The sequence below is a fragment of the Rhinoraja longicauda genome, chromosome 40, assembly GCF_053455715.1.
Source record: "Rhinoraja longicauda isolate Sanriku21f chromosome 40, sRhiLon1.1, whole genome shotgun sequence".
Lineage (NCBI taxonomy): Eukaryota > Metazoa > Chordata > Chondrichthyes > Rajiformes > Arhynchobatidae > Rhinoraja > Rhinoraja longicauda.
In genome coordinates, this window is record NC_135992.1 from 16193743 (window position 1) to 16221590 (window position 27848).

At 51.2% G+C, this 27848-nt stretch overlaps 2 protein-coding genes across 8 annotated transcripts in view; one reads left to right on the forward strand and one right to left on the reverse strand.

Annotated features, from left to right (window-relative positions):
• LOC144611617 (protein kinase C and casein kinase II substrate protein 3) overlaps positions 1-13753 on the forward strand; it is a 36749-nt gene extending 22996 nt beyond the window's left edge. The window contains exons 2-10 of the mRNA XM_078430831.1: positions 207-324; positions 981-1137; positions 2458-2693; positions 3467-3619; positions 4143-4318; positions 5149-5269; positions 6130-6215; positions 7700-7812; positions 10492-13753. Of these exons, the coding sequence (XP_078286957.1) occupies positions 223-324; positions 981-1137; positions 2458-2693; positions 3467-3619; positions 4143-4318; positions 5149-5269; positions 6130-6215; positions 7700-7812; positions 10492-10604 (1257 nt within the window). The 5' untranslated portion in view covers positions 207-222 and the 3' untranslated portion in view covers positions 10605-13753. The remainder of the gene's footprint in view (positions 1-206; positions 325-980; positions 1138-2457; positions 2694-3466; positions 3620-4142; positions 4319-5148; positions 5270-6129; positions 6216-7699; positions 7813-10491) is intronic.
• A 3716-nt stretch (positions 13754-17469) lies between these two features.
• Positions 17470-27848, reverse strand: part of med25 (mediator complex subunit 25) — a 37015-nt gene continuing 26636 nt past the window's right edge. For 3 of the 7 annotated variants that reach the window (XM_078430573.1, XM_078430571.1, XM_078430567.1), the window contains 8 exons: positions 27626-27683; positions 27424-27546; positions 26085-26273; positions 25206-25313; positions 23858-23941; positions 21505-21684; positions 20114-20315; positions 17470-18746 (listed from right to left, as the gene is read on the reverse strand). In XM_078430573.1, the coding sequence (XP_078286699.1) occupies positions 18643-18746; positions 20114-20315; positions 21505-21684; positions 23858-23941; positions 25206-25313; positions 26085-26273; positions 27424-27546; positions 27626-27683 (1048 nt within the window). In that variant the 3' untranslated portion in view covers positions 17470-18642. The remainder of the gene's footprint in view (positions 18747-20113; positions 20316-21504; positions 21685-23857; positions 23942-25205; positions 25314-26084; positions 26274-27423; positions 27547-27625; positions 27684-27848) is intronic. The other 4 variants (XM_078430572.1, XM_078430569.1, XM_078430570.1 and 1 more) reach the window with 3 other exon arrangements.

Genomic DNA, 27848 nt, shown 5'->3' on the forward strand with positions numbered 1-27848 from the left:
TGGCCACTGGGTAACTGGACTGGGCCAGTGACCACTGGGTCTTTGACCACTGGATCTGTGGTCACTGGGTAACTGGACTGGGCCAGTGACCACTGGGTCTTTGACCACTGGATCTGTGGACACTGGGTAAATGGACACTGGGTCTGTGACCACTGGGTAAATGGACACTGGGCCAGTGACCGCCAGCACCTCTCTTGCATCCCCAGGCGGAGGGGAGAGTTGATGCCAGAGGAGGAGAGCGCTGGGGAGAGAGGGAAGGCCGCCATGTCTCTGAAGTACTGCAGTGTCCCGACCCCTGAAGTGACCAGCAACAGCTTCTGGATGGTGAGTACAACACTGACCACGGCCACAACCCAGGGCCAGGGTCACCACCAAGGGTCGGAGTTCACCACCCAGGGTCAGGGGTTCACCACCAAGGGTCAGGGTTCACCACCAAGGGTCAGGGGTTCACCACCAAGGGTCAGGGTTCAGCACCCAGGGTCAGGGTTCAGCACCAAGGGTCAGGGGTTCAGCACCAAGGGTCGGGGTTCACCACCAAGGGTCGGGGTTCAGCACCAAGGGTTGGGGTTCAGCACCCAGGGTCGGGGTTCAGCACCCAGGGTCAGGGTTCAGCACCCAGGGTCGGGGTTCAACACCAAGGGTCAGGGGTTCACTACCAAGGGTCAGGGTTCACCATTTAGTTTCCTGACCGCTGGTAAACTTGGCCCAGGAGTGAATCACAATGTAATTGTGTGTTGTCTTTCCGCTGACTGGTTAACACGGACCATAAGCTTTCCCCTGTACCTCGGTACAGGCGCTCCTCAGAGTACAGTGAGGTTCCGTGCTGAGAAACCCATCGTAAACCCAAAATATCATAAGCCGAAATGCATGTGATACACGCGTTCACGTGGCCAGAAGCTACGGGTCGCTGCCGTTTGCACTTGTACTGGTGACAATAAACCGGACTGGACAGTAACACGGCCTACACCTGCCCCTTGCAGCCAGACAAGTACAAGAGCACGGCCAAGCGGGTGGACGATGGCTACCGGGTATGCAACGACATCGTGCTGTGTTTCCAGGAGAGGGCCAGGATGGAGAAGCAGTACTCCCTGCAAATGGCCGCCTGGTCTCGCAAGTGGAAGCCCTTGGTTGAAGCAAGTGAGTACTTGGCTCTGGGGCACTCCAGCGTTACAAGGCACGCACCCTGACACGAGGCAGGCCCTTCGGCCCACCGAGTCCGTGCTGGCCATTCCACACCTCAAAGATGGCGCCCAACACAGGCAACTATTTGCCGGCTGGCCACAGAAGCAGATCTACAATCACACATTACCATCGCTCCACACTCTTACATCTCCACTCCGACAGCAACATTACTTACATTAACTATGATACCTTGCACTAAACATTATTCCCTTATCGTGAATCTATACATTGTATATGGCTCGATTGTAATCTGCCTCAACTACCTCCTTGATCCATACACCCACCACCCCTTGTGTGGAAAGGTTACCCCTCAGGTTCCTATTAAATCTTCCCCCCCCTCCCCCTTCACCTTAAACCTATGTCTCCTGGTTCTTGAGTGAGATGTAGAGGGGAAGGAGATGGGGAGAGGGGAAGGAGGGATGAAAGGGAGGGGGAGGGAGAGGGGAAGGAGGGATGAAAGGGAGGGGGGTGGAGAGGGGATGGAGGGGTGAAAGGGAGGGGGGTGGAGAGGGGATGGTGTGTGAGAAGGTGGGAGCAGGCAGGGTGAGTGGTGACGGTGGAGGGAACAGTTTAGTTTAGAGATACAGCGCGGAAACAGGCCCTTCAGCCCACTGAGTCTACGCCGACCAGCGATCCCCGCACACTAACACTATCCTACACACACTAGGGACAATTTACCATTACACCAAGCCAATTAACCTACAAACCTGCACGTCTTTGGAGTGTGGGAGGAAACCGGAGCACCCGGAGAAAACCCACGCAGGTCACGGGGAGAACGTACAAACTCCGTACAGACAGCGCCCGTAGTCAGGATCGAACCTGGGTCTCTGGAGCTGTGAGACAGCAGCTCTACCCGCTGCGCCACCGTGCCGGGCCTGGATGAGTGGTGAGGGTGGGAGGGTGAGACAGTGTGGGTGGGGAGGGTGGGAGGTGAAGGGGAGACAGTGTGGGTGGGGAGTGTTGGTGTGTCAGGATGTGACCACATTGCCAGCCTGTTTGGTGGACGTCAGGACAATAGACAATAGGTGCAGGAGGAGGCCATTCGGCCCTTCGAGCCTGTACGCACCGCCATTCAATGTGATCATGGCTGATCATTCTCAATCAGTACCCCGTTCCTGCCTTCTCCCCATACCCCCTGACTCCGCTATCCTTAAGAGCTCTATCTAGCTCTCTCTTGAATGCATTCAGAGAATTGGCCTCCACTGCCTTCTGAGGCAGAGAATTCCACAGATCCACAACTCTCTGACTGAAGGTTTTTCCTCGTCTCCGTTGCAGGTCCCATGTACGGCACTCTGTTAAAGGCTTGGCATGCCTTCCTCACAGCGGCTGACCGCCTCAGCGAGCTGCACGCGGACATCCACAACTCCCTGCTGGCGGAGGACGCAGGCAGGATCCGCAAGTGGCAGAAGGACATGTACCACAAGAAGTTCTTTGGGGGATTCAAGGAGACTCATGAGGTGGCGCATGGATTCAAGAAAGCGCAGATGCCCTGGACCAAGAAACTGAAAAAGGTAGGTCACCTTAAACACCTCTCACCACCCAGGTCCACCCGACAACAGACGGGCTCACACACAATGAAACTGGAGTGCTGCCCAGTGTTTCAGCTTTATTACAGTCATGTGTACCGAGCGAGGTACAGTGAAAAGCTTTGTCTTGCAAGCTGTCCTATCAAATCAGATAATACAGGGTATCCCAGCTACCAATTAGGGTCTCTCCCAGCTAACAAATGATCTACTCTACATTCTCCTTGATCTCCATTCCCTTTGCCCTGGTTTCACACCTCCACACTTCTTATCCATCTCTCTCCCCCCTGACGGCAGTCTGAAGGAGGGTCTCGACCCAAAATGTCGACCACTCCTTCTCTCCACAGATGCTGCCTGACCCACTGAGTTACTCCAGCAGTCTGTGACTATGTGGGAAAAAACCCTGCAGATGTTGGTTTAAATCGAAGGTGGACACTAAATGCCGGAGTAACTCAGCGGGACAGGCAGCATCTCGGGAGAGAAGGAATGGGTGACGTTTCGGGTCGAGACCCTTCTCCAGACTGTTGCAGGTGTGTGGGCCTTTGGTTGGGCTGTGTGTGGAGTTTAGCGAGGGTAATGATGGTTGTGTGACTGGCGTGACTCTGTCTGCCCTGTATCGGTGCGGTGCCCGTTCACCCACACAGTCCTCACCCTGCCCGGTCGGTCTCTGCCCTCTCCACAGGCAGGGACGTTGAGCAGTGCGGTGCCCGTTCACCCACACAGTCCTCACCCTGCCCGGTCGGTCTCTGCCCTCTCCACAGGCAGGGACGTTGAGGAAGCTCTACCACACCAAGCGGAAAAAGGAGCACGTGGCCCTGGTGCGGGAGAGCGGGCGCCGAGCCAACACTGCCTCCTCCTGGAAGCAGCAGAAACAGCAGCGGCTGAGGGAGCAGCGCAACCTGGAGGCGGAGAAGGTGAGCGGGGAATCCCGGGAATGGCGGGCGGGACAGGAGACGCACGGACTGGGCGACCCGCGTGACCCCAGTGTTAGGGTCCAAGCTCTGGGGCGGCACGGTGGTGCAGCGGGTAGAGCTGCTGCCTCACAACGACAGAGACCCCGGTTCCATCCTGACTACGGGCGCTGTCTGTACGGAGTTTGCACGTTCTCCCCGTGACCTGCGTGGGTTTCCTCCCACCCTCCAAAGATGTGCAGGTTTGTAGGTTAATTGGCTTTGGTAAAGTGTGTAGGATAGTGTTAGTGTACGGGGATTGCTGATCGGCGCGGACTCAGTGGACCAAACCTGGGTAACTCAGCGGGTCAGGCAGCATCTGTGGAGAACATGGATAGGTGACGTTTCACAGAGTGCTGGAGTAACTCAGCGGGTCAGGCAGCATCTGTGGAGAACATGGAGAGGTGACGTTTCAGAGTGGTTCAGGGTGTGCTTTGGTGTTTCCCTCCTGTTTTGTGCACTCACCCTCTTCCCTCACTGTGCCCAGGTGAAGCAACGTTACACAAAGACCATCGAAGATCTAAACAAGTACAATCCCAAGTACATGGAGGAGATGGAGATGGTGTTTGACCAGAGCCAGCAGTCCGAGCAGAAACGCACCGTCTTCCTCAAACAGATATTCCTGTCCATCCATCGGCACCTGGACGTGACCAACAACGAGAGGTGAGGCCGGTCATCCAGCAGCGCTTCACTCACCTGTGGCCAGGTACAGTGATGCTTCACTCACCTGTGGCCAGATACAGTGATATGCTTCACTCACCTGTGGCCAGGTACAGTGAGATGCTTCACTCACCTGTAGCCAGGTACAGTGATGGTTCACTCACCTGTGGCCAGGTACAGTGAGATGCTTCACTCACCTGTAGCCAGGTACAGTGATGGTTCACTCACCTGTGGCCAGGTACAGTGAGATGCTTCACTCACCTGTAGCCAGGTACAGTGATGGTTCACTCACCTGTGGCCAGGTACAGTGATGGTTCACTCACCTGTAGCCAGGTACAGTGATGGTTCACTCACCTGTGGCCAGGTACAGTGATGGTTCACTCACCTGTGGCCAGGTACAGTGATCATTCACTCACCTGTGGCCAGGTACAGTGATGGTTCACTCACCTGTAGCCAGGTACAGTGATGGTTCACTCACCTGTAGCCAGGTACAGTGATGGTTCACTCACCTGTAGCCAGGGGCAGTGATGCTTCACCCACCTGTGGCCAGGTACAGTGATGCTTCACTCACCTGTAGCCAGGTACAGTGATGCTTCACTCACCTGTAGCCAGGTACAGTGATGCTTCACTCACCTGTGGCCAGGTACAGCGATGCTTCACTCACCTGCATGGGACCAGTCGGTTCAGGATGGCTTTGTGTGTGCCAGTGGCTGTGACAATCCACACGGGCGTTCTCACACCTCCTTCAGCAAGAGCCACATGTCGGGATGCATCTACTGAAGCCCGTTCCCAATGATCGGCCACTCCAACTGCTGACCATTCTGTCCCCGCAGCTTCCGGTCGATCTTTAAGGATCTTCACCAGACGGTCTTATCAATAAACGACCAGAATGATTTAAAATGGTGGCGTAACACGCATGGGCCGGGCATGCCGACAAACTGGCCGCACTTTGAGGTGAGTGTACGGGGACATCAACCATGAGAACCCGCAGACCGACTCGCCAACCCGGCCCACACCCACCCCACCCCACCCCAACCCAACCCCAACTAAAAGCAACCCCATCCAAACCCCGCCCCCAACTCAACACAACCCCACCCCCAACCCAACCCAACCCCACCCTTGCTCTCCCTCAAAGATAGACACAAGATGCTGGAGTAACTCAGCGGGTCAGGCAGCATCTCTGGAGAGAAGGAATGGGTCACGTTTCGGGTCGAGACCCTTCTCTGAATCTGACGAAAGGTCTCGACCCCACATGTCACCCATTCCTTCTCTCCACAGATGCTGCCTGACCCGCTGAGTTCCTCCAGCACTCTGTCCTTTTGTGTAAGCCAGAATATGCAGTTCCTTGTTTGCTCATCTCTAACTTGATTGTTGTTTGTCACTCGTTTGAGCAAGATCGTGACATTCCATGTAGTTTAGTTTAGTGATACACCTCGGTCACAGGCCCTTCGGCCCACCGAGTCCACACCGCCCAGCGATCCCTGCACACTAACACTATCCTACACACTAGGGACAATTATACCGAGTGTACAAACCTGTACGTATTTGGAGTGTGGGAGGAAACCGTGGCACCCGGAGAAAACCCACGCAGGTCACGGGGAGAAGGTACCAACTCCGTACGGACAGCGCCCGTGGTCCGGATGGAAGCCGGGTCTCTGGTGCTGTGAGGCAGCAGCTCTACCCGCTGCACCACCGTGCCGCCCTGTGGTCCGGTCAGTAAGCGCTGGCCAAGTGCTTGCACGAGACGACTGCCATCAGCTCAGACCTGCGTTGCGTGCTTCACTGCGGTCTAACGCTAACCTTGCACCTTGCAGGAATGGAGCCCAGAGGCGGAGAAGATAACGGACAAGAAGGGAAAAGGACAGAAGGGAGGAGAAAAAGTGGTTCTTCAAAGCTTAAGGTGAACATTGAGGATGTGGTGTGGGATCGTTCCTGAAGAGAAGGGATGATGTCCCTGGTTTGCTCCACAATCTCCCCCCTTCCCTCCCACAAACAGCAGAGGAAGACAGTCACTCCGTGACCTCCACACGCCAGGCTAGCAGTCACACCGCACGGTCGTGGCCTCTGGACATTGGGACTACGATGCCCGACTCAGCCAGCCCCCGACCCACATCCCCTCCCCAATAACATGGGGGTGCTGAAGCTCACAGGATAGGTGGGTGATGGGCAGAACCAGCGCTCCACAATGGAGCCAACTCCTCATGTGTGGCCCTTCCTAAACGTGTACATGCCCTCCGCGGACTACCCAGCAACTGGTGGGCCTGTACAATGTGCGTCAAGACTTTGAGGTCAATAATGGATTTACATAGCAGATTGAGCAGTAACTGTGGGGAGAGAAACAGCAAGAACAATTGATCGATTGACTTGATGGTCGGCCATAAACTTGAAACATTAACGGCTTCTCCATCCACAGATAGACAATAGACAATAGGTGCAGGAGGAGGCCATTCGGCCCTTCGAGCCAGCACCACCATTCAATGTGATCATGGCTGATCATTCTCAATCAGTATCCCGTTCCTGCCTTCTCCCCATACCCCCTGACTCCGCTATCCTTAAGAGCTCTATCTAGCTCTCTCTTGAATGCATTCAGAGAATTGGCCTCCACTGCCCTCTGAGGCAGAGAATTCCACAGATTCACAACTCTCTGACTGAAAAAGTTTTTTCTCATCTCAGTTCTAAATGGCCGACAGTTTAAACTGTGGCCCCTGGTTCTGGACTCCCCCAACATTGGGAACATGTTTCCTGCCTCTAACGTGTCCAACCCCTTAATAATCTTATACGTTTCGATAAGATCTCTCATCCTTCTAAATTCCAGTGTGTACAAGCCTAGTCGCTCCAGTCTTTCAACATATGACAGAGTCGCCATTCCGGGAATTAACCTAGTAAACCTACGCTGCACGCCCTCAATAGCAAGAATATCCTTCCTCAAATACTGCCTGACCTGCTAAACATTTTCCATTTCTCCTACTCCTAAACATAGGTGCAGGAGTAGGCCATTCGGCCCTTCGAGCCGGCACCGCCATTCAATATGATCGTGGCTGATCATCTAAAATCAGTACCCCGTTCCTGCTTTGTCCACACATCCCTTGATTCCTTTGGCCATAAAAACTAAATCTAACTCTCTCTTTGGATTTCCAGAATATTTATTAGTTATTTTTTCCTCATTGACGAAATCGCCACACGTTAGTTTAGCAGAGGAAGCAAAATGCAACAAATTAAAACCGTGACTTCAGTGTTTGAAGCCAAGCCCTTGGAAGTGCCAATGTAATGCCTGGGTTGGGACTAAGCAGCCACCCAGAGACGGTGAACAGGAGGGTCTCAACGCCAGATCAGTGCACGCCCATTGTTCACGACCAACGTTCTTCTTTTGTGTTGGTTTCACAGTTTAAATAAAGGTTATTCCCTGGGGGAGGACGGCAGAAACATCCCAGGTGTGAGAACCCGTGCACTGTACGATTACTCCAGCCAGGAATCAGACGAGCTCAGCTTCAAGGCGGGTAAGGACTGCACCAACATCAGCAAGCACTTCCCTTCCCACCGTCGGTCGCGTGCAAACACACCCTGCAAGCAGAGTCAGGAGGGACCCTCCTGGTGAAGACGTCCGACTTCACAACCCATGCTCCCATCTCCGGTCAATGACTTCCTCACCGAGAACCTGTAGCTTGGAGCTTGCAGCTTCACTGTGGAGGAGCTTCTCACAGTCTTCACGTCTCTGCACAGTGATGGACAATTTGGTCCCTCAGATGTTCTTCACACGTTCAAGAAGCAGAATTAGGCCATTCGGCCCATCGAGTCCACTCCGCCATTCAATCATGGCTGATCTATCTCTCCCCCTCAACCCCATTCTCCTGCCTTCTCCCCATAACTTCTGACGCCCATACTAATCAATAATCCGTCAATCTCCACCTTAACAATATCCACTGACTTGGCCTCCACAGCCGTCTGTGGTCAATGAATTCCACTGAATCTCCCTGAAGGTACCAAGATCGTCGCCAATGCCTTCACTGTCAGTGACCCCAGGGTCTTGCACTATCCACTGCGGCCAAACACAACTGGTGTTCCCATCTTGGTTCAATGACCTCCTGTGGTCTGCTCACTGCCAAGCTGTAGCCCGGACCTTCCAGCTTTTGTTTCACTCACTCCACAAATCTTCATTAAGGTCTTTGTTCACTGTACTTTGTCACCTACGTTCAGCCACGAACCACCTGGGCTATTTCGAGGCACTGTACATTTATTACACTGACGATGTCCTACTGATGTCCTACTCGTAGTTATCGAGACGTTCTTTCTAATGAACATAGTTCCAGATGTGGGGATAGGAATGCAGAGTTTAAACTAGGCCAGGACCACTGCAAGATGTGTTGGTTAGACAGGCAATAAACATGTTGTGCAGGTCATCCTGTGTTAAGGGACACCCTGATTTGGGGCTGAAGCAGAGAGGAGGGAGCTTTGGTCTGGTGGTAAGGGCAATCCACACTGACCTGGAGTTTGGATGTGACTCACGGGTCGGCACAGTGGCGCAGCGGGTAGAGCTGCTGCCTGAGACCCGGGTTCCATCCTGACTATGGGTGCTGTCTGTACGGAGTTTGCACGTTCTCCCCGTGACTGCGTGGGTTTTCTCCGGGTGCTCCGGTTTCCTCCCGCACTCCAAAGACGTGCAGGTTTGAAGGTTAATTGGCTTCGGTAAAAGTTGTAAATTGTCCCCAGTGTGTGTAGGATAGTGTTAGTGTAAGGGGTGATCACTGGTCGGCACAGACTCGGTGGGCCGAAGGGCCTGTTTCCACGCTGTATTTCAGAAATCACAGCTCTGCAAAATGTCCCGGGTCCTGTGGATCACGAGAGACTTCAGTTTCTCTCAGTGTCACTGCTGTCTGAAGAAGGGTCCCGACCTGAAACGTCACCTATCCATGTTCTCCACAGATGCTGCCTGACCCGCTGAGTTACTCCAGCACTCTGTGAAACGTCACCTAGCCATGTTCTCCACAGATGCTGCCTGATCCGCTGAGTTACTCCAGCACTCTGAAACGTCACCAATCCATGTTCTCCACAGATGCTGCCTGACCCGCTGAGTTACTCCAGCACTCTGTGTCTTTTTTCTCTCCTCAATATTACTTGGGGAGAAGCTGACTTCTAGTGGCCGAGACAGTAGAAATAAATGAAGTTATTTCAGAAATAAAGAGAGTTTGTTGTGAAAATAAACCCTGGGCTCCATGTGATTGTTCCACGTCTACAAAGGCTTGTGGGGAGGCAGGTTAATGATCCCTAGGGTGGGGTGAGCAAGTGTTTGGTAAAGGCTGGTGGGGGAGCGTGGGATTAGAATGTAGATGGACATGTAATGGTCAGGGGGGGCTCTGGGCCAAGCAGGCTGGTTCCATGTGTAGGAAGGAACTGCAGATGCTGCTTTACACCAAAGACAGACACAAAGTGCTGGAGTAACTCAGCGGGTCAGGCAGCATCTGTGGAGAACATGGATAGGTGACGTTTCACAGAGTGCTGAGGTAACACAGCGGGTCAGGCAGCATCTGTGGAGAACATGGATAGGTTTGATACCCTTCTTCAGACTGCCAGTGAGGGAAGAACGAAATGGAAAGGTACATAGAACAAATGAATGAAAGATATTGCTGAAGGACTAATCAAAGCCAGTAACGATGAGCAAGGAAAGGTGGAGCCCACAATGGTGCATTGTTGACTGTGGGGAAGGTGATAACAGGATAGAGACAGCAAAACTCAGCAGGACGACAAATAAACTAGGGTGGGGGTGGGACGGGGAGAGGGGATTAGAGAAATCAATATTCATACCACTGGGTTGTAAGCTGCCCAAGTGAAATGTGAGGAGCAGTTCCTCCAGTTAGTTTCGTCTCACTTCTGACAGTGGGAATCCCAATTCCTAATTGTGGAGTTGTGGCCATTTCCATGCTCTGCGACGAGACACACCATTGACTGGGCTACTCTGATGTTTTGTGGAGTTGTGGCCATTTCCATGCTCTGTGACGAGGGACACCATTGACTGGGCTACTCTGATGTTTTGTGGAGTTGTGGCCATTTCCATGCTCTGTGACGAGGGACACCATTGACTGGGCTACTCTGATGTTTTGTGGAGTTGTGGCCATTTCCATGCTCTGCGACGAGACACACCATTGACTGGGCAACTCTGATGTTTTTGTGTGTTCCCCCAGGTCAGGAACTGACTAAAATAGAGGACGAGGATGAGCAGGGATGGTGCAAAGGTTACCTGGATGGAGGCCGGATCGGGCTGTACCCAGCAAACTATGTCGAGGTCATTCAGTAGAGTGTGTGCACGGGATACAGGAGCATTCTAGAACAAAGACGGCAAGCAGCACCAGGAACCACCTGACAGCACGTCTCATACACTCTGCTCTCCAACATTTTTTACATTTGTTTTTTTTTGCGTTTGTGTTAATTGACCCTGTGAGTGCCAATGACATTATTACGGGAGTGGACTATCCATGTCCAACTGTACAGGGAGGTGAGGTTACTATTGGAGGTATTCTTGCTGTGTCGAGAGGGTCGTGAACGTTATGCACTGTGGGACAACCAGAGGGAGGCAGGAATCTTGCAGCATGGAAACAGGCCCTTCGGCCCCACCTATCCATGCTAACCAAGCTGCCTTCTCCACCTACCTTTGTCTTCCAAAGGTGAATTTACGGCACCATTCTCCCACCTCTGGCGGCTCGTTCCACACACCCACCCACCCACCCGCCCACTGTGTGTAAACGTTGCCCCTCGGGCTCCCTTTAAATCATTCCCCTCTCACCTTAAACCTATGTCCCTCTTATCTGGGTCCCATCACTTGCCAGGCATTGCCCAACCTCATCGAAGATTGACACAAAATGCTGGAGGAACTCAGCGGGTCACCTTCATCCTCCACCCCAAACGTCACCCCTTCCTCCTCTCCAGAGTTGCTGCCCGTCCCGCTGAGTTACTCCAGCATTTTGTGTCTATTTTTGGTTTAAACCAGCACCTGCAGTTCCTTCCCCCCATCTCTCTCCTAGCAAGTTCTGCCACTTTAAGGGGTGCTAGATGATAAATAACATTACAGGTCAGTAACCCACGAGAGTCCCGAGACTTGGTGCTAAGACAACCCCTGAGAAACACGATGCAATCCACACTGGGGTTAATCCTGACCTCTCTAACTTCATGTTGACTTCTCCTACTTCAAGTAGCCCTTGCTTCCCCTCCCTCTCCATGCCCTCCCCCATCCCAGTTCTCCCTCCAGTCTTACTGTCTCCGTCTACATCCTATCCCTGTCCCGCCCACGCCCCTGACATCAGTCCGAAGAAGGGTCTCGACCTGAAAGGTCACCCATTCCTTCTCTCCAGAGATGCTGCCTGACCCGCTGAGTTACTCCAGCATCTTGTGTCTATCTGGGGTTAATCAATTTTCTTTGTCATGGGATGAGCCACCTAGCCAGGCAGCAATAGCCACATAGCCACACAGCAGCAATGCTGGCAGCTGCCGACAGCACAAGACAGATGTTGGTAATAACCCTGATGCTGGATAGCTCCCACCACTGATAAAGGCCAGTTATCTTCAATGTGTATTTTACAGAGTTTTCAAACAAAGACCATGTCACATACTTGAGTGAATGCATGATGTACTTGCCAAAATAGAAAGACTGCGGGCATAATTTACAGTCGTTCAGTGATACAATATGGAATCAGCGTGCCCACGCCAACCAACATGCCCCGTCTACACTAGTTCCACCTGCCTGCGTTTGGCCCATATCCCTCCAAACCTGTCCTATCCATGTACCCGCCCAAGTCTTTGAAATGTTCCTATAGTAGTCAAATTGCAAAGTTAACGATACAACACTAACGTTTTCCGGCAAACACTGCAATCTTGTCAGACTCCTTAATGAGTGCACTAGGAAACATTGGCAGCGACATAGCCTTCCCCTGATGGTAACACAAATAATCCCAGATACACTGTGCACACCTGCAGCACGGACCGAACGTACCCCGAGTAACAAATCACTGCTTCCACTTTAACGACCTTAAGTTGGAAAACATTATTAATATCTCGATACAGTAACCAAACCCTGTACCGCAGTGAATGCCAACAATGAACCAACCATGAGTCTGAAGAAGGGTCTCAACCCGAAACGTCACCCATTCCTTCTCTCCAGAGATGCTGCCTGCCCCACTGAGTTACTCCAGCACTTTGTGTTTGTCTTTGGTTTAAACCAGCATCTGCAGTTCCTCCCTACACAATACTTTATTCTTTTCCTTGTTGAAACAAGGAACTGCAGATGCCAGTTTACACCACAAAGACACAAAGTTCTGGAGTAACTCAGCGGGTCAGGCAGCATCTCTGGAGAACACGGATAGGTGACGTTTTGGGTCTGGTCAGAAGGAGGTTCATGATCTGAAACATCACCCATCCATGTTGTCCAGAGACACTGTCTGACCCGACGAGTTAATCCAGCACTTATGTTTCTTTTGTCATTAGACAATAGACAATAGGTGCAGGAGGAGGCCATTCAGCCCTTTGAGCCAGCACCGCCATTCAATGCGATCATGGCTGATCATTCTCAATCAGTACCCCGTTCCTGCCTTCTCCCCATACCCCCTCACTCCGCTATCCTTAAGAGCTCTATCCAGCTCTCTCTTGAAAGCATCCAACGAACTGGCCTCCACTGCCTTCTGAGGCAGAGAATTCCACACCTTCACCACTCTTTGACTGAAAAAGTTCTTCCTCATCTCCGTTCTAAATGGCCTACCCCTTATTCTTAAACTGTGGCCCCTTGTTCTGGACTCCCCCAACATTGGGAACATGTTTCCTGCCTCTAATGTGTCCAATCCCCTAATTATCTTATATGTTTCAATAGACAATAGACAATAGGTGCAGGAGTAGGCCATTCAGCCCTTCGAGCCAGCACCGCCATTCAATGCGATCATGGCTGATCACTCTCAATCAGTACCCCGTTCCTGCCTTCTCCCCATACCCCCTCACTCCGCTATCCTTAAGTTTCAATAAGATCCCCCCTCATCCTTCTAAATTCCAGTGTATACAAGCCTAATTGCTCCAGCCTTTCAACATTCTTTCTCTTAATGTCCCTGGTCCCATATCAAGGTCTACACTTTCATGATTGCACTGCCCGCCAGTCAAGTAAAATGACAAATGCAGGATCACTAAAGCAGAATGGAGGTCATAAATAAAATATTCATCTTCCTCATCAGCAGTGCATTTCCTAAGCTCTGAGTTTTATTTCAGGTGGCCAGTATTCAAAGCTATTTTGTACACAGAATTGTAATCTCTGTAAATAAACTAGGAATAGTGGTTCGTCAGTGGAATTACTGCAAACTGACACCTCAACATCTAATTTGATACCAGTGTTCTATCTCCTAAGCAGTTGGTTTTTGTTAAAATTATATTTTTCTGTTTGTGTTTTTTATTGCGAGACCACCAAGCAGTCAGTGAAGGGAGTCCAGGTTCAATCCCATTGCATGAGAGGATGCTGTGAAGTGAAGCAGTGGGAGGGGGTTGGTAGTGGAGAACTGGGACCCACTCCAGTGGTCTGTGGTCGTTCAGTGACCTATGTGGTGAAGTGAATGTAGGAACTTGGGTCTCCACCTGAAACGTCACCTATCCATGTTCTCCACAGATGCTGCTTGACCCGCTGAGTTACTCCAGCACTCTGTGAAACGTCACCTATCCATGTTCTCCACAGATGCTGCCTGACCCGCTGAGTTACTCCAGCACTCTGTGAAACGTCACCTATCCATGTTCTCCACAGATGCTGCCTGACCCGCTGAGTTACTCCAGCACTCTGTGAAACGTCACCTATCCATGTTCTCCACAGATGCTGCCTGACCCGCTGAGTTACTCCAGCACTCTGTGAAACGTCACCTATCCATGTTCTCCACAGATGCTGCCTGACCCGCTGAGTTACTCCAGCACTCTGTGAAACGTCACCTATCCATGTTCTCCACAGATGCTGCCTGACCCGCTGAGTTACTCCAGCACTCTGTGAAACGTCACCTATCCACATTATGGGCGCCGTCTGTACGGAGTTTGTACGTTCTCCCCGTGACCGCGTGGGTTTTCTCCGAGATCTTCAGCTTCCTCCCACACCCTAAACACGTACAGGCACCTCACGCTTCACGTCTGTTTGATTTATCAGTTTTTAGAATAACGCGCTTGTTCATTTAATATCAAAGCTTAATTTACACCTTTATATTTTTTGAATAATGCGTTCAAATTTCCACCTGACTGCTTAGTTGCGTAACTCAATCCCCATGTAAAACATGAGGTGACTGTTTAGTAATAAACCTTGGGTCCCACCCAGTCAGGTTGTACTGCACAGGAATACAACAATCAGGGCAGACAGACACAAACAATGCCCTGTCTCCTTTATCATCGTCACTTTTCTGCATATCTTTCATTCATTGTTCTATCTCTCTCGTTTCCCTTTTCCTTAACCAGTCTGAGGAAGGGTCTCGACCCGAAACTACACCCATTCCTTCTCTCCAGAGATGCTGCCTGCCCCGCTGAGTTACTCCAGCTTTTTGTGTCTACCAGCATCTGCAGTTCCTTCTTACACAAACACACAAGTACAACAGATAGTGCAAAGAGAAAAAAAAAAAAAAAAGTGCAGAATATAGTGTTACAGCGTTACAGTTCCAAAGAAAAAGTGCAACGTCCACAATGAGGTAGGTTGGAGGAATGGGACTAAACCCTAGCTTATGGAAGGGCTGTTCAGTACCCGATTCCAGCGGGGAAGAAGCTGTTTCTTAATCTGGAGGTACGTATTTTCAAGCTTTTGTATCTTCTGCCCGATAAGGAGGGAAGGGGAGAAGAGGGAAAGGCAGGGGTGTTAATGGTCCTTGATCACATGCCCTGCATTCCCGAGACCAGCGGTCAGTACTTTCAGGAAAGGGCAGATGGAGAATGAAGCCAGGGGGCATTGTATCCCTGGTGACGCAGTGCAACGCATCACTATCACCGAGATTTATATCTTTTGAGTTTTGGATAAATTCATTAGAACTAGCAGCACTGGTACCAGCCCAAACCCCTGGCAGAACCAAACTGGCCATGACTTACAGATACAGTACATCCACCATTCATCCTGGCTTGAGAACGTCATCACAACGGTTACGCTAACAGACTGACTTTCAAAAGCATCCTCCATTACCTGTTCAAGGTGTAGCTAAGGATGGACATTTTGTTCTAAAGTTTACTCCTCACGAGCTTGCCTTTATGACAAAAACATTCAAGGATTGTTTCATGGATCAATATAAAATATATATAACTGATAGGAAGCTACATTTGCACATCTTTGTATATGGATACTGCAAATGCTTTTGATTTAAATCTGTAGCAATAAATTACCTTGTCTGAAAAGCTGAAGAACCTTCTGCTGGTTTTAATTTCCTCTCGATAGACTCCATCTCCTTAAATAACATCTAAAGACTAGGGAGACAGACATTAATTACTAAGCAAAAGCAGGTGCTGGAGGGATTCAGCGGGTCAGGCAGCGTCCGTGGAGGGAGTAGACAGACAACGTTCCCGGTCTGGGCCCTCCTTCAGTCTTGCTTAAGATTCCAGCGTCACTACGACGCAGCGGGTAGAGCTGCTGCCTCACAGCTCCAGAGACCCCGGTTCAATCCCGACCTCGGGTGCTGTCTGTGTGGAGTTTGCACGTTCTCCCCGTGACTCTGGTTTCCTCCTAAACTCCAAACACTCTAGATCACACTAGTTCCGTGTGATCCCACACACTAGGGGCAGTTTACAGAAGCCAGTGAACCCACAAACCCGCACGTCTTTGGGATGTGGGAGGGAATCCACAAACTACTGACTTGCACACACAGATGCCAGCACTGGAAAGGAAAACAAAACCATCAAATAAATTGATTGCAGATCTGAATAAACTCTGCAACAAAGTTGATTAAACGTCATTTCCTTGAAGGCCTTGCTAATACAAATTGGTACTCTGTACAAGGACAAATACAAATGGTTTCAGTATTTATATAATGTTTGAAAGAAAAATAAAATCACCATTTAAAGGTAAAATAAACGGCATTGCATTTATTAAAAATCCAACCCATTGCAATTATGGAGCGGTCTATCATGGCAATTATGGAGCGATCTACCATTTCACTCCTATTCTGTACATTATCAGGCTATCAGGATGTCACGTTAAAATGTGCTGCTCTGCACAGCCAAGACCACTTTAGTTTCTCCACGTTCTAATAAATGCAATAATTCGATTAACTAAAGAACCAAATTCTTGTTTACAATGAATGTTTATTACAGTTTACCTCGTGAAGCATTCATCAAATCAACAGATGCATGTCTTCTCCAAACTTTTCTATGAACATAACTTCAATGTTAGAATCACTAACGCTTCTAAAAGTGCACTGCAAAATACCAATACAAACCGATAAATCATCCAATTCATCGCCGGTTTGCAAGGTTCAGAGAGAATTGATGCCGATTTGACGGACAGTTTGAATTGCCCTTTGTGGTAGGAGACGGGTGGTGCAATATTGAACATGCACGTAAGGGGCAGCTTTGTTCAGTTTAAGTTAGAAATACAGCGTGGAAACAGGCCCATCGGCCCACAGAGTCCACACCGACCTGCAATCACACCTTCACACTAGATTAGTTTAGAGATACAGGCCCTTCGGCCCATCAAGTCCGCGCCGACCAGCGGTCCCCGCACACTAACACTATCCCACACACACACACTGGGGACAATTTACAATTTTACCGAAGCCAATTAACCTACAAACCTGCACGTCTTTGGAGTGTGGGAGGAAACCGGAGCACCCAGAGAAAACCTACACAGGTCACGGGGAGAACGTAGAAACTCGGTACAGACAGCGCCCGTAGTCGGGATGGAACCCGGGTCTCTGGCGCTGTGAGGCAGCAGCTCTACCCGCTGCACCACCGTGCCGCCATCTCATTGTAGGAGCTGTATGTCCGGGTCAGCCTGCCTTGGCTGCACAGATCTCTGCACCAGGACCTGAACCATCAGCCTTGGCCCTGGAGGCAGAATCACCACACACTGAGCCACTGTGACATGATCCATTATGTCGAGACAAACGAAAAAGCAAAAATTACACTTAATTTGAAGAAATAAAAATTAATGTTTAAAATATCAACTGTCCTTGGAAATAGCAGCTTATTAAAAAAAAAAACGTGCCCCAAGACTCCTAACAAATGATCCGTCCATCGTCCCCAGTTCTTTCTCCAAAGACTTGACCACACACTGACTGCCCTCTCCCAGTGTGTTTCTCAGTCAGAGTCTCACCTGCAACTACGCTCACCTACATTTCAACCTCTCCATGATGCGAGGGGGAAAGTTCTCAATTGAAAGCAGGAGATTGACATCATTTTACAAAGACACCAAGTGCTGGAGTAACTCAGTGGGTCAGGCAGCATCTGTGGAGAACATGGATAGGTGACGTTTCACAGAGTGCTGGAGTAACTCAGCGGGTCTGGCAGCATCTGTGAAGAACATGGATAGGTGACGTTTCACAGAGTGCTGGAGTAACTCAGCAGGTCAGGCAGCATCTGTGGAGAACATGGATAGGTGAGGAGATCGTTTCAGGGCGGGATCTTCTTCAGATTCAAAACGCCTCAAGACTCAAATCTTATTCAGACTTCCGAAACGTCACCTATCCATGTTCTCCACAGATGCTGCCTGACCCGCTGAGTTACTCCAGCACTCTGTGAAACGTCACCTATCCATATTCTCCACAGATGCTGCCTGACCCGCTGAGTTACTCCAGCACTCTGTGAAATGTCACCTATCCATGTTCTCCACAGATGCTGCCTGACCCGCTGAGTTACTCCAGCACTCTGTGAAACGTCACCTGTCCACGGCCGTTGTTGTTGTGGATCTGAATGCCGAGACCCATGAGACCAGTTACATGATGCATTGTTTCACAGCCGCTGATACAGTGACAGCGGTAAACCTTGCTGGCTGCTTAGCAGAGAAAACCCAAACACCTTCAGAGAAACTGCAGTTCAAGGCGAATCGAGGAAAATAAAAGATATAAACAGAACAGAAAAGTTACAAGGGAGATAGCACTCAAATCTGCACATCCTTCCAAAAGGACTGGCTTGACTCATCTGTTCGATTCCCTTCAATTTACTGAGAAAAGTTTTTTTTTTTAAAAGGCCAGACACAGAGGCTGCCAGTTCCCAAACGCTGTCCGCTGGTTCATAGAAGCCTTGTCGAAGGAGGATGTGCGCTGGCCCGGGTGGGACAGGGGCCACCCATGGTCCTACTGTACAGTGGCGTTCCGAGCCTCAGGCGCCCACCTCTGGTGTGGAGGGAGGGCAGTGTCGGGGACATCTCAGATGAGGTCCATGAGGATTTCTTCCTCCAACAGGCTGGTCCCTTGCTGCATCCCAACTGGAGGGACAGGGCCACGTGGGCCTGCGTTCATCATCAGCTGGCCTGTAGGGTGAACGTCACAGCGTGAGATTCATTATCGCAGCCCTCAGTCCACTTACAGTCTCGTATCCACAGTCTGGAAGAGCCAAATGGTCAGTCACACGTGGAAATATCCCAACACACAACGGTTTCAACTGTAGGAGGCCATTTAAAACTGAGGTGAGAAAAAACATTTTCACCCAGAGTTGTGAATTTGTGGAATTCTCTGCCACAGAGGGCAGCGGAGGAATTCACTGGATGGATTTAAAAGAGATTTAGATAGAGCTCTAGGGGCTAGTGGAATCAAGGGACATGGGGAGAAGGCAGTGGAGGACAATTCACTGGATGGATTTAAAAAAGAGTTAGATAGAGCTCTAGGGGCTAGTGGAATCAAGGGACATGGGGAGAAGGCAGGCATGGGTTACTGATTGTAGATGATCAGCCATGATCACAATGAATGGCGATGCTGGCTCGAAGGGCCGAATGGCCTCCTCCTGCACCTATTTTCTGTGTTTCCAGTAGTTTAAATTACGTGCAGTTCTGGTTGTGGGAGGAAGTCAGAGCACCTGGAGAAAACCCATCTGACTGCCTGGAGAATATACAAACTCCATACAGACAACACCTAAGGCCAGGATTGAACCTGGGTCTCTGGCGCTGTGAGGCAGCAACTCTACCAGCATTTTGTGTCTATCTTCGTTAAATACCACCATCTCAGTTCCTCCTACACATAGGCTTCACCAAGCTGTTTATAAGACCACACCTCATGTCCACTCTCCCACCCCATCCCAACACCCCACATCATTGACCCATGTACCTACAACCCAAGATTAACACAGAATGCTGGAGTAACTCAGCGGGACAGGCAGCATCTCTGGAGAGAAGGAATGGGTGACGTTTCGGGACGAGATCCTTCTTCAGACTTCCTCAGGCTTCCAAAAAAAGACACAAAGTGCTGGAGTAACTCAGCGGGTCAGGCAGCATCAGCATCCCTGAAGAATGTGGATAGGTGACTGAGGACAGAACCCGACTCGAAACATCGCCTACCCGTGCTCTCCAGAGATGCTGCCTGACCTGCTGAGTTACTCCAGCACTCTGTGAAACGTCACCTATCCATGTTCTCCACAGATGCTGCCTGACCCGCTGAGTTACTCCAGCACTCTGTGTGTTTCTTCGGTATAAACCAGCATCTGCAGTTCTTTTCCACACAAAGGGTTCAGGAAGCTCATTGCACTCTTCATAAGATCATGTCCCGTCTCCCACCCCATCCCCATACCCCACGTCACTGACCACAAGTATCTACCCGTTCCTTCTCTCCAGAGATGCTGCCTGTCCCGCTGAGTTACTGCAGTATTGTGTCTCTCTACAATCCCCAGCAGAGGTGGGTGCCCTACCTTGTAGCGGTGGTCGCTGTGCCATCTGGTTGGCCCAGGGCTGCCCGCCTTGGTGCATAAGCTGCTGCCCTGGCATCTGTAGCTGCTGACCTTGGGGGTGGTGTGGCATGGGCTGCCCCATGGCCTGGTGAAGCATCATCTGGGAGGCTTGCTGCTGGATGTGGTGCATCGGCTGCTGAGCTGGTGGAGCTCCACTCTGTGACTGGGACAGAAACAAGAGGCAGTGCACATTACACCCAGCCCAGGAACATTCACAGAGACACGAGGCAGTGTACATTATACCCAGCCCAGGAACATTCACAGCAACAAGAGGCAGTGCACATTATACCCAGCCCAGGAACATTCACAGCAACAAGAGGCAGTGCAGATTACACCCAGCCCAGGAACATTCACAGCAACAAGAGGCAGTGCACATTATACCCAGCCCAGGAACATTCACAGCAACAAGAGGCAGTGCACATTATACCCAGCCCAGAAACATTCACTGAAACAAGGAACCACAGATGCTAGTTGACAACAAAAGGCAGAGTGCTGGAGTAACTCAGCGGGTCAGGCAGCATCTCTGGAGAACATGGATAGGTGACGTTTTAAGTCAGGACCAAAAGTATTCAGACAGCAAGGGAAATCGAGTAACCTAACGAGGGGGTGATTTTGGCTGCAGTAACCAAATACATTATCCATAGTTTGTAGAAATCCATTTAACAGCCCTAGTCTTGACCCAAAATGTCACCCATTTCTTATCTCCCGAGATGCTGCCTGACCCGCTGAGTTACTCCGGCATTTTGGGTCTACATTCGGTTTAAACCAGCATCTGCAGTTCTTTTTCCTATATTTTTCCATTACCTTCTGACTAGAGTTTGAAACAATAAAGTGCCCATTCCGTGTTTGACCCAGGGGTTGCAGACACCAATGTCCCCCCACCCTCCTCCAGCTTTGCTCCAGCACCTTCACTCAGGGTTCCAGCATCTGTGCTCTCTCGTGTCTCCATCATGGGGCAATCTCTCTCCCACAACCAATACTCCACAGCAAGCAGGATCACACAGCACGACAAGTGTGTGCACACGCGCGTGTTTTTATGTGTGTGCGCGTGCGTATTTTTCTGTGTGCACGTGTTTTTGTATGTGTGTCAGTGTGTGTATGCTTGTTTGCGTGTTATGTTGCGTGTTTTTGCATGTGTGTGCTTGTGTTTTGTGTGCACGTGCTTGTACACGCGTGTGCAGATGGTGGTGTCTGCTGACTGAGCAGCAGGCTGTGCAGCTGTGTGTATGTGTATGCGTGCGTGTTGCTGGCGGTACTCACTGTCTGCTGACTCAGCAGCAGGCTACGTAGTTGTGGGTATACGTGTGCATGCATGTGCATGCGTGTGCGTGCGTGTTGCTGGCGGTACTCACTGTCTGCTGACTCAGCAGCAGGCTGCGTAGTTGTGGGTTTGCGCCGGGGTTGGGCGGGCGCAGCAGGGCGCCGGTCTGTTGTGTTGCTGCGGGCTGGTTGGGCGGAGGGCCGCTGGACTGCTGCTGCTGCTGCGTGGCTGCCTGCGCCTGTTGCTGCACTCGTAGCTGCATCTGCTGCTGCTGCACGTGGAGGGCAGAGGAACGACAACGTCAGTGAAACACAAACACAAGGCACACGAGCACAGCATCTGTATCACTAACCGACTGCCTTCACTGTCCTACAAACACGCACACGCGCACGCCTGCACACGCACGCACGCACCCGCACACACACAAGCAAGCACACACACACGCACGCAGCTGCACACGCACACACAAGCAAGCACACGCACACACGCAGGCACACACACACACACACGCAGGCACACGCACACACACACGCAGGCACACACGCAGGCACACACACACACACACGCAGGCACACACACAATGTAGAACAGTACAGCACAAGGACAGGCCCTTTGGCCCACAGTGGAACAAACTGCAGATGCTGGTTTACACCAAAGCAGGAGTAACTCAGCGGGTCAGGCAGCATCTCTGAGGAAGGAATGGGTGACGTTTGGGGTCGAGACCCTTCTTCAGACTCCAAGCTGTGATGCTCATTAGGATAATAATAAATGCACGATGTTAGAGGGCAAAGTTTCAGGAGATGTGCGGGCCAGGTTTTTATTCATACAGAGGGGGGGTGGTGGCCTGGAACGTGCTGCCAGGGGTGGTGGTGGAGGCAGATACCATCGTGGTGTTGAAGAGGCTTCTAGACAGGCACATGGACATGCAGAGAACGGAGGGATATGGATCACGGGCAGGCAGTAGAGATTAGTTTAACTTGGCATTGTGTTCAGCACAGACATTGTGGGCCGAAGGGCCTGTTCCTGTGCTCGATATTAATAATGCAAGTTTTTAAAAAAATCTTAACCACGAGGTGCCATGTGATCAATGATTTCATTACTGCGTGGATAATTTGGCCACAGTAGTTTCCAAAAATCACCCCGAATCACTAATAAGAGAATGGCCAACCTCTTAGTCTCAAGGGTCAAGCCTTTGGCTCTCATATGCCCTAAAACGGAGCAATCACATTCTTATTCACAGCAGCACAACAGGGCTTTAAACAGTATTCAAATAAAATCTCAACACTTATATGGTTTTTACACAAACGTTATCTGAGACATTCAGAGATGGTACAGCAGGCGATTTTCAAATCACCACTGGCAATAGCTCGCAATATGGAGAACAGAAACTAGTGGAGATCACAATCACAGGGGATCACAGACCCAGAGGATCACAGGCCCAGGGGATCACAGACCCAGAGGATCACAGACCCAGAGGATCACAGACACAGGGGATCACAGGCCCAGGGGATCACAGGCCCAGGGGATCACAGACCCAGGGGATCACAGGCCCAGGGGATCACAGGCCCAGGGGATCACAGGCCCAGAGGATCACAGGCCCAGGGGATCACAGGCCCAGGGGATCACAGGCCCAGGGGATCACAGACCCAGAGGATCACACGCCCAGAGGATCACACGCCCAGAGGATCACACGCCCAGGGGATCACAGACCCAGGGGATCACAGACCCAGGGGATCACAGACCCAGGGGATCACAGACCCAGAGGATCACAGACCCAGAGGATCACAGACCCAGAGGATCACAGACCCAGAGGATCACAGACCCAGAGGATCACAGACCCAGAGGATCACAGACCCAGAGGATCACACACCCAGAGGATCACACACCCAGAGGATCACACACCCAGAGGATCACAGACCCAGATCACAGACCCAGAGGATCACAGACCCAGAGGATCACAGACCCAGATCACAAACCCAGAGGATCACACACCCAGAGGATCACAGACCCAGAGGATCACAGACCCAGAGGGTCACAGACCCAGAGGATCACACACCCAGAGGATCACACACCCAGAGGATCACACACCCAGATCACAGACCCAGATCACAGACCCAGAGGATCACAGACCCAGAGGATCACAGACCCAGAGGATCACAGACCCAGAGGATCACAGACCCAGAGGATCACAGACCCAGAGGATCACAGACCCAGGGGATCACAGACCCAGGGGATCACAGACCCAGAGGATCACAGACCCAGGGGATCACAGACCCAGAGGATCACAGGCCCAGGGGATCACAGGCCCAGGGGATCACAGACCCAGGGGATCACAGACCCAGAGGATCACAGACCCAGAGGATCACAGACCCAGATCACAGACCCAGATCACAGACCCAGATGACAACCCAACGTACAAAAGAAGTTAGGGTTCGGGTGCTCACCAGATTCTGCTGCCGTTGCTGATCGTCCAACGTGGTCACTGTGTGAACCTGAGGAATCGATGTTGCCACTGACTGACCCGGCATCTGGATGGTGGGGAGGGAGGGAGGGAGGGAGGGAGATGGTGAGGAGGGAAGGGAGGAGGGAGGGAGGGAGGGAAGGGGGGAGGGAGATGGTAGAGAAGAGAGTCAGACAGCACAGAAATAGAACATTTCCAGGCAAATGTAACAGAGTGCAAAGGGGAAAGTTATTTTCAGAGTTAAATGATGGACGTGTTAATGTAATTAAGGGGCAACGAGCATAATCAAGCACATTATTGGTCTTGTTAAGGAAAGCAGATAATACAGTGTGAGGCAGTTCAGATGATCGCTAGACAAATGGCTGGGATGGCCAAGTGACGAGGAGGGGGAACGGTTTTATCAGCTGAAGTTCAGCAAGGCGAGAGGGGGCTTTGTTGAGACAAAGTCTGCCCAGTGTGGATGTGGAGACATGGAGCACAGAAACAGGCCCTTCATCCCAACTCGTCCCTGCCGACCAATATGCCTCATTGAAGCTAGTCCCATTTGCCCACGTTTGCCCCCTACCCCTCTAAACCTTTCCTGTATTTATCCGTGTCTTTTAAAGGCTGTTATAGTAAGGCATGTTTTGCAGCATCACAATAGGTTTAACAGCAAGATGAAGGTGCAGGGGTCAGTCATGGTCCACCAGCCAGCTACACAGTTTCAACAAGGTCATGGACCATGTGCTGTGATGGTCACCTCCAACAGCTCATACCTGCTGCTGCTGATGATAGATCAGTGCTGGAGTAACTCAGCGTATCAAATTATAAAAGGACTGGACAAGCTCGGTGCAGGAAAAATGTTCCCAATGTTGGGGGAGTCCAGAACCAGGGGCCACACAGTCTAAGAATAAAGGGGAGGCCATTTAAAACTGAGGTGAGAAAAAAACTTTTTCACCCAGAGAGTTGGGAGTTTGTGGACTTCTCTGCCACAGAGGGCAGTGGAGGCCAAATCACTGGATGGATTTAAAAGAGAGTTGGATAGAGCTCTAGGGGCTAGTGGAATCAAGGGATATGGGGAGATGGCAGATGATCAGCCATAATCACATTGAATGGCGGTGCTGGCTCGAAGGGCTGAATGGCCTCCTCCTGCACCTATTTTCTATGTTTCTATGTCAGGCAGCATCACTGGAGAAAAATAGGTGACGTTTCAGGTTGGGATCCTAAAGACCCCGAAACATCACCCATTCCTTCCCTCCAGAGATGCTGTCTGAGCCACTGAGTTCCTCCAGCACCTCGTGTGTGTGTGTGTGTGTGTGTGTGTTGGTGTGAACCTGCACCTGCAGTTGTACCTGCTGCTGCTGCACGCCCTGAGACACGGGCATGGGTCCAGGCGGCTTCTGCATGAACCCCACATTGGGGATGGACCCCGCTGCCATCGGCTGTGCTCCGCCCATCTGCTGCAAACACAAAGGGGCACCGTGACGCACAAACCATGGACTACGGTAGTTGATCACAGCGTGACCACAGCATCGGGGCACAGTGTCTCTTCCATCCCCAACCTACATCCCTTATCGTCATATGTAAGTTGTAAGGTCGACAGTAAGGAAGACAAACGCAACACTAGCATTTATTTCAAGGGGGCGTATACACAAACAGGGATGTAATGCTGAGGCTCTACAGGGCGCTGGACAGGCCACATCTGGAGTATTGCCAGTAATTTTGGGCACTATATCTGAGGAAGGATGTGCTGGCTCTGGAGAGGGTCCAGAGGAAGTGCTGGCTCTGGAGAGGGTCCAGAGGATGTGCTGGCTCTGGAGAGGGTCCAGAGGATGTGCTGGCTCTGGAGAGGGTCCAGAGGATGTGCTGGCTCTGGAGAGGGTCCAGAGGAAGTTTATAAGAATGATCCCAGTACTAAGTGGAAGGTAAAACAAAATGCTGGAGTAACTCAGCAGGTCAGGCAGCATCTAGGAGAGAAGGAATGGGTGACGTTTCGGGTGGAGACCCTTCTTCAGACCGGCCAGTAATGAGTGGGTTAACGTATGATGAGCGTTTGTCGGCACGGAGCCTGTTTCTCGCTGGAGTTTAGAAGGATGAGGGGGGATCGCATTGAAACTTCACCGAACAATGATAGTGGCCTGGATAGAGTGGATGTGGAGAGGATGAGAGGACATTATTCCCTGCCCTTCCCCACACTGTGGTCACTAGTGATTTCTGGCAGGAAGACTCACGTTTCTCTGCTGCTCGATTTTCTGCTGTTGTGCTTTCTTGTGGTTGGTGATGACCAGGCGGATCCCATTCACAAAGCCGCTCTGGTCATTCGGAATCAGACCCATGAAGATCTTCTTCTTGGAGGAGTAGAGTAGCATGAGGACTCTGACCTCACAGGGAGCGCTGTGCGGGAAGTGAACGCAGCCCGCCTGCAGAGTACAGGGACCGAGGGTCAACACGTGGGGAGCAAACACAGACAAGCACGTAGTCAGCAAAGCATCGCGCGCAACAAAGGCTCCTCACTGTACCTCATTACACCTGGCAATAAACAAACAAACAGAACTATTCGCAAAGATTCCCCATTTACGCCTCTCAGGATTCTTGTCTGCAATGGGACAGAGTCAGAGACATACAGCACGGAATCAGGCCCTTCGGCCCCGCTTGCTCATGCAGACCACGGTGCTCCATCTACACTAGTCCCACCTGCCCACGTTTGGTCCATATCCCTCTAAACCTTTCCTATCATTAAAATATCACATCTAAAAAAGATGCACCATATGTGCAGTGCCCACTACACCCAACATTCCCAATTCCTTGAAAATAACAAATTGCAGATGCCTGGAAATCTAAACTGTTATAGGCTGTTGGACTATAATTTATACTTTGGAGATACATGCTAGAGATTATATGCTGGAAATGCTCAGCAGATCAGGACAGGAAAAGAAACAGAATTAATGATTCAGGTTGTGTCACTCCAACGCTTCGGAACGGGGATTCAGGTGCGGGTGATTCAGGTGCGGGTGATTCAGGTGCGGGTGATTCAGGTGCGGGGGATACAGGTGCGGGGGATACAGGTGCGGGGGATTCAGGTGCGGGTGATTCAGGTGCGGGTGATTCAGGTGCGGGTGATTCAGGTGCGGGGGATACAGGTGCGGGGGATACAGGTGCGGGGGATACAGGTGCGGGGGATTCAGGTGCGGGTGATTCAGGTGCGGGTGATTCAGGTGCGGGGGATACAGGTGAGGGTGATTCAGGTGCGGGTGATTCAGGTGCGGGTGATTCAGGTGCGGGTGATTCAGGTGCGGGTGATTCAGGTGCGGGTGATTCAGGTGCGGGGGATTCAGGTGCGGGGGATTCAGGTGGGGGGGATTCAGGTGCGGGGGTGATTCAGGTGCGAGTGATTCTGGTGCGAGTGATTCAGGTGGGGGTGATTCAGGTGCGGGGGATTCAGGTGCGGGTGATTCAGGTGCGGGTGATTCAGGTGCGGGGGATTCAGGTGCGGGTGATTCAGGTGCGGGGGATTCAAGTGCGGGTGATTCAGGTGCGGGGGATTCAGGTGCGGAGGATTCAGGTACTCACAAAACCATTGGCCATGATTCGGTAAAGCCCCTTCAACGATTCCAAGTCCTTGTTGGTGAACTGGAACTGGACCATTCGAGAATTGCGGAACAGGTGGCCGAGAGTTGTCTGGACATTGGTGGACAATAACAGCAAGGAGAATGAATACCCTTTGTCCCCACCCCTGTAAATGCTGCGTGAATAAATGAAACCCTTGACTTACCAGCAGCTGCTGTGGGATAAGCTGCATGATGAGCTTCTGCGGCCATTGGTCAGTCTTCCTGTGGGAGAGTCCAGATGGAACAGTTTGAGGGTCAGGAGAGTTTAGTTGTCATGTCGTGTACACTGGGAATGGAACAATGACATTCTCTGCTGATGCCCTTCACCATGATGGTGATTCAGGATTGTTTGATAAAAGGTGTGGACCAGAATGTGTGCCGGTGTGT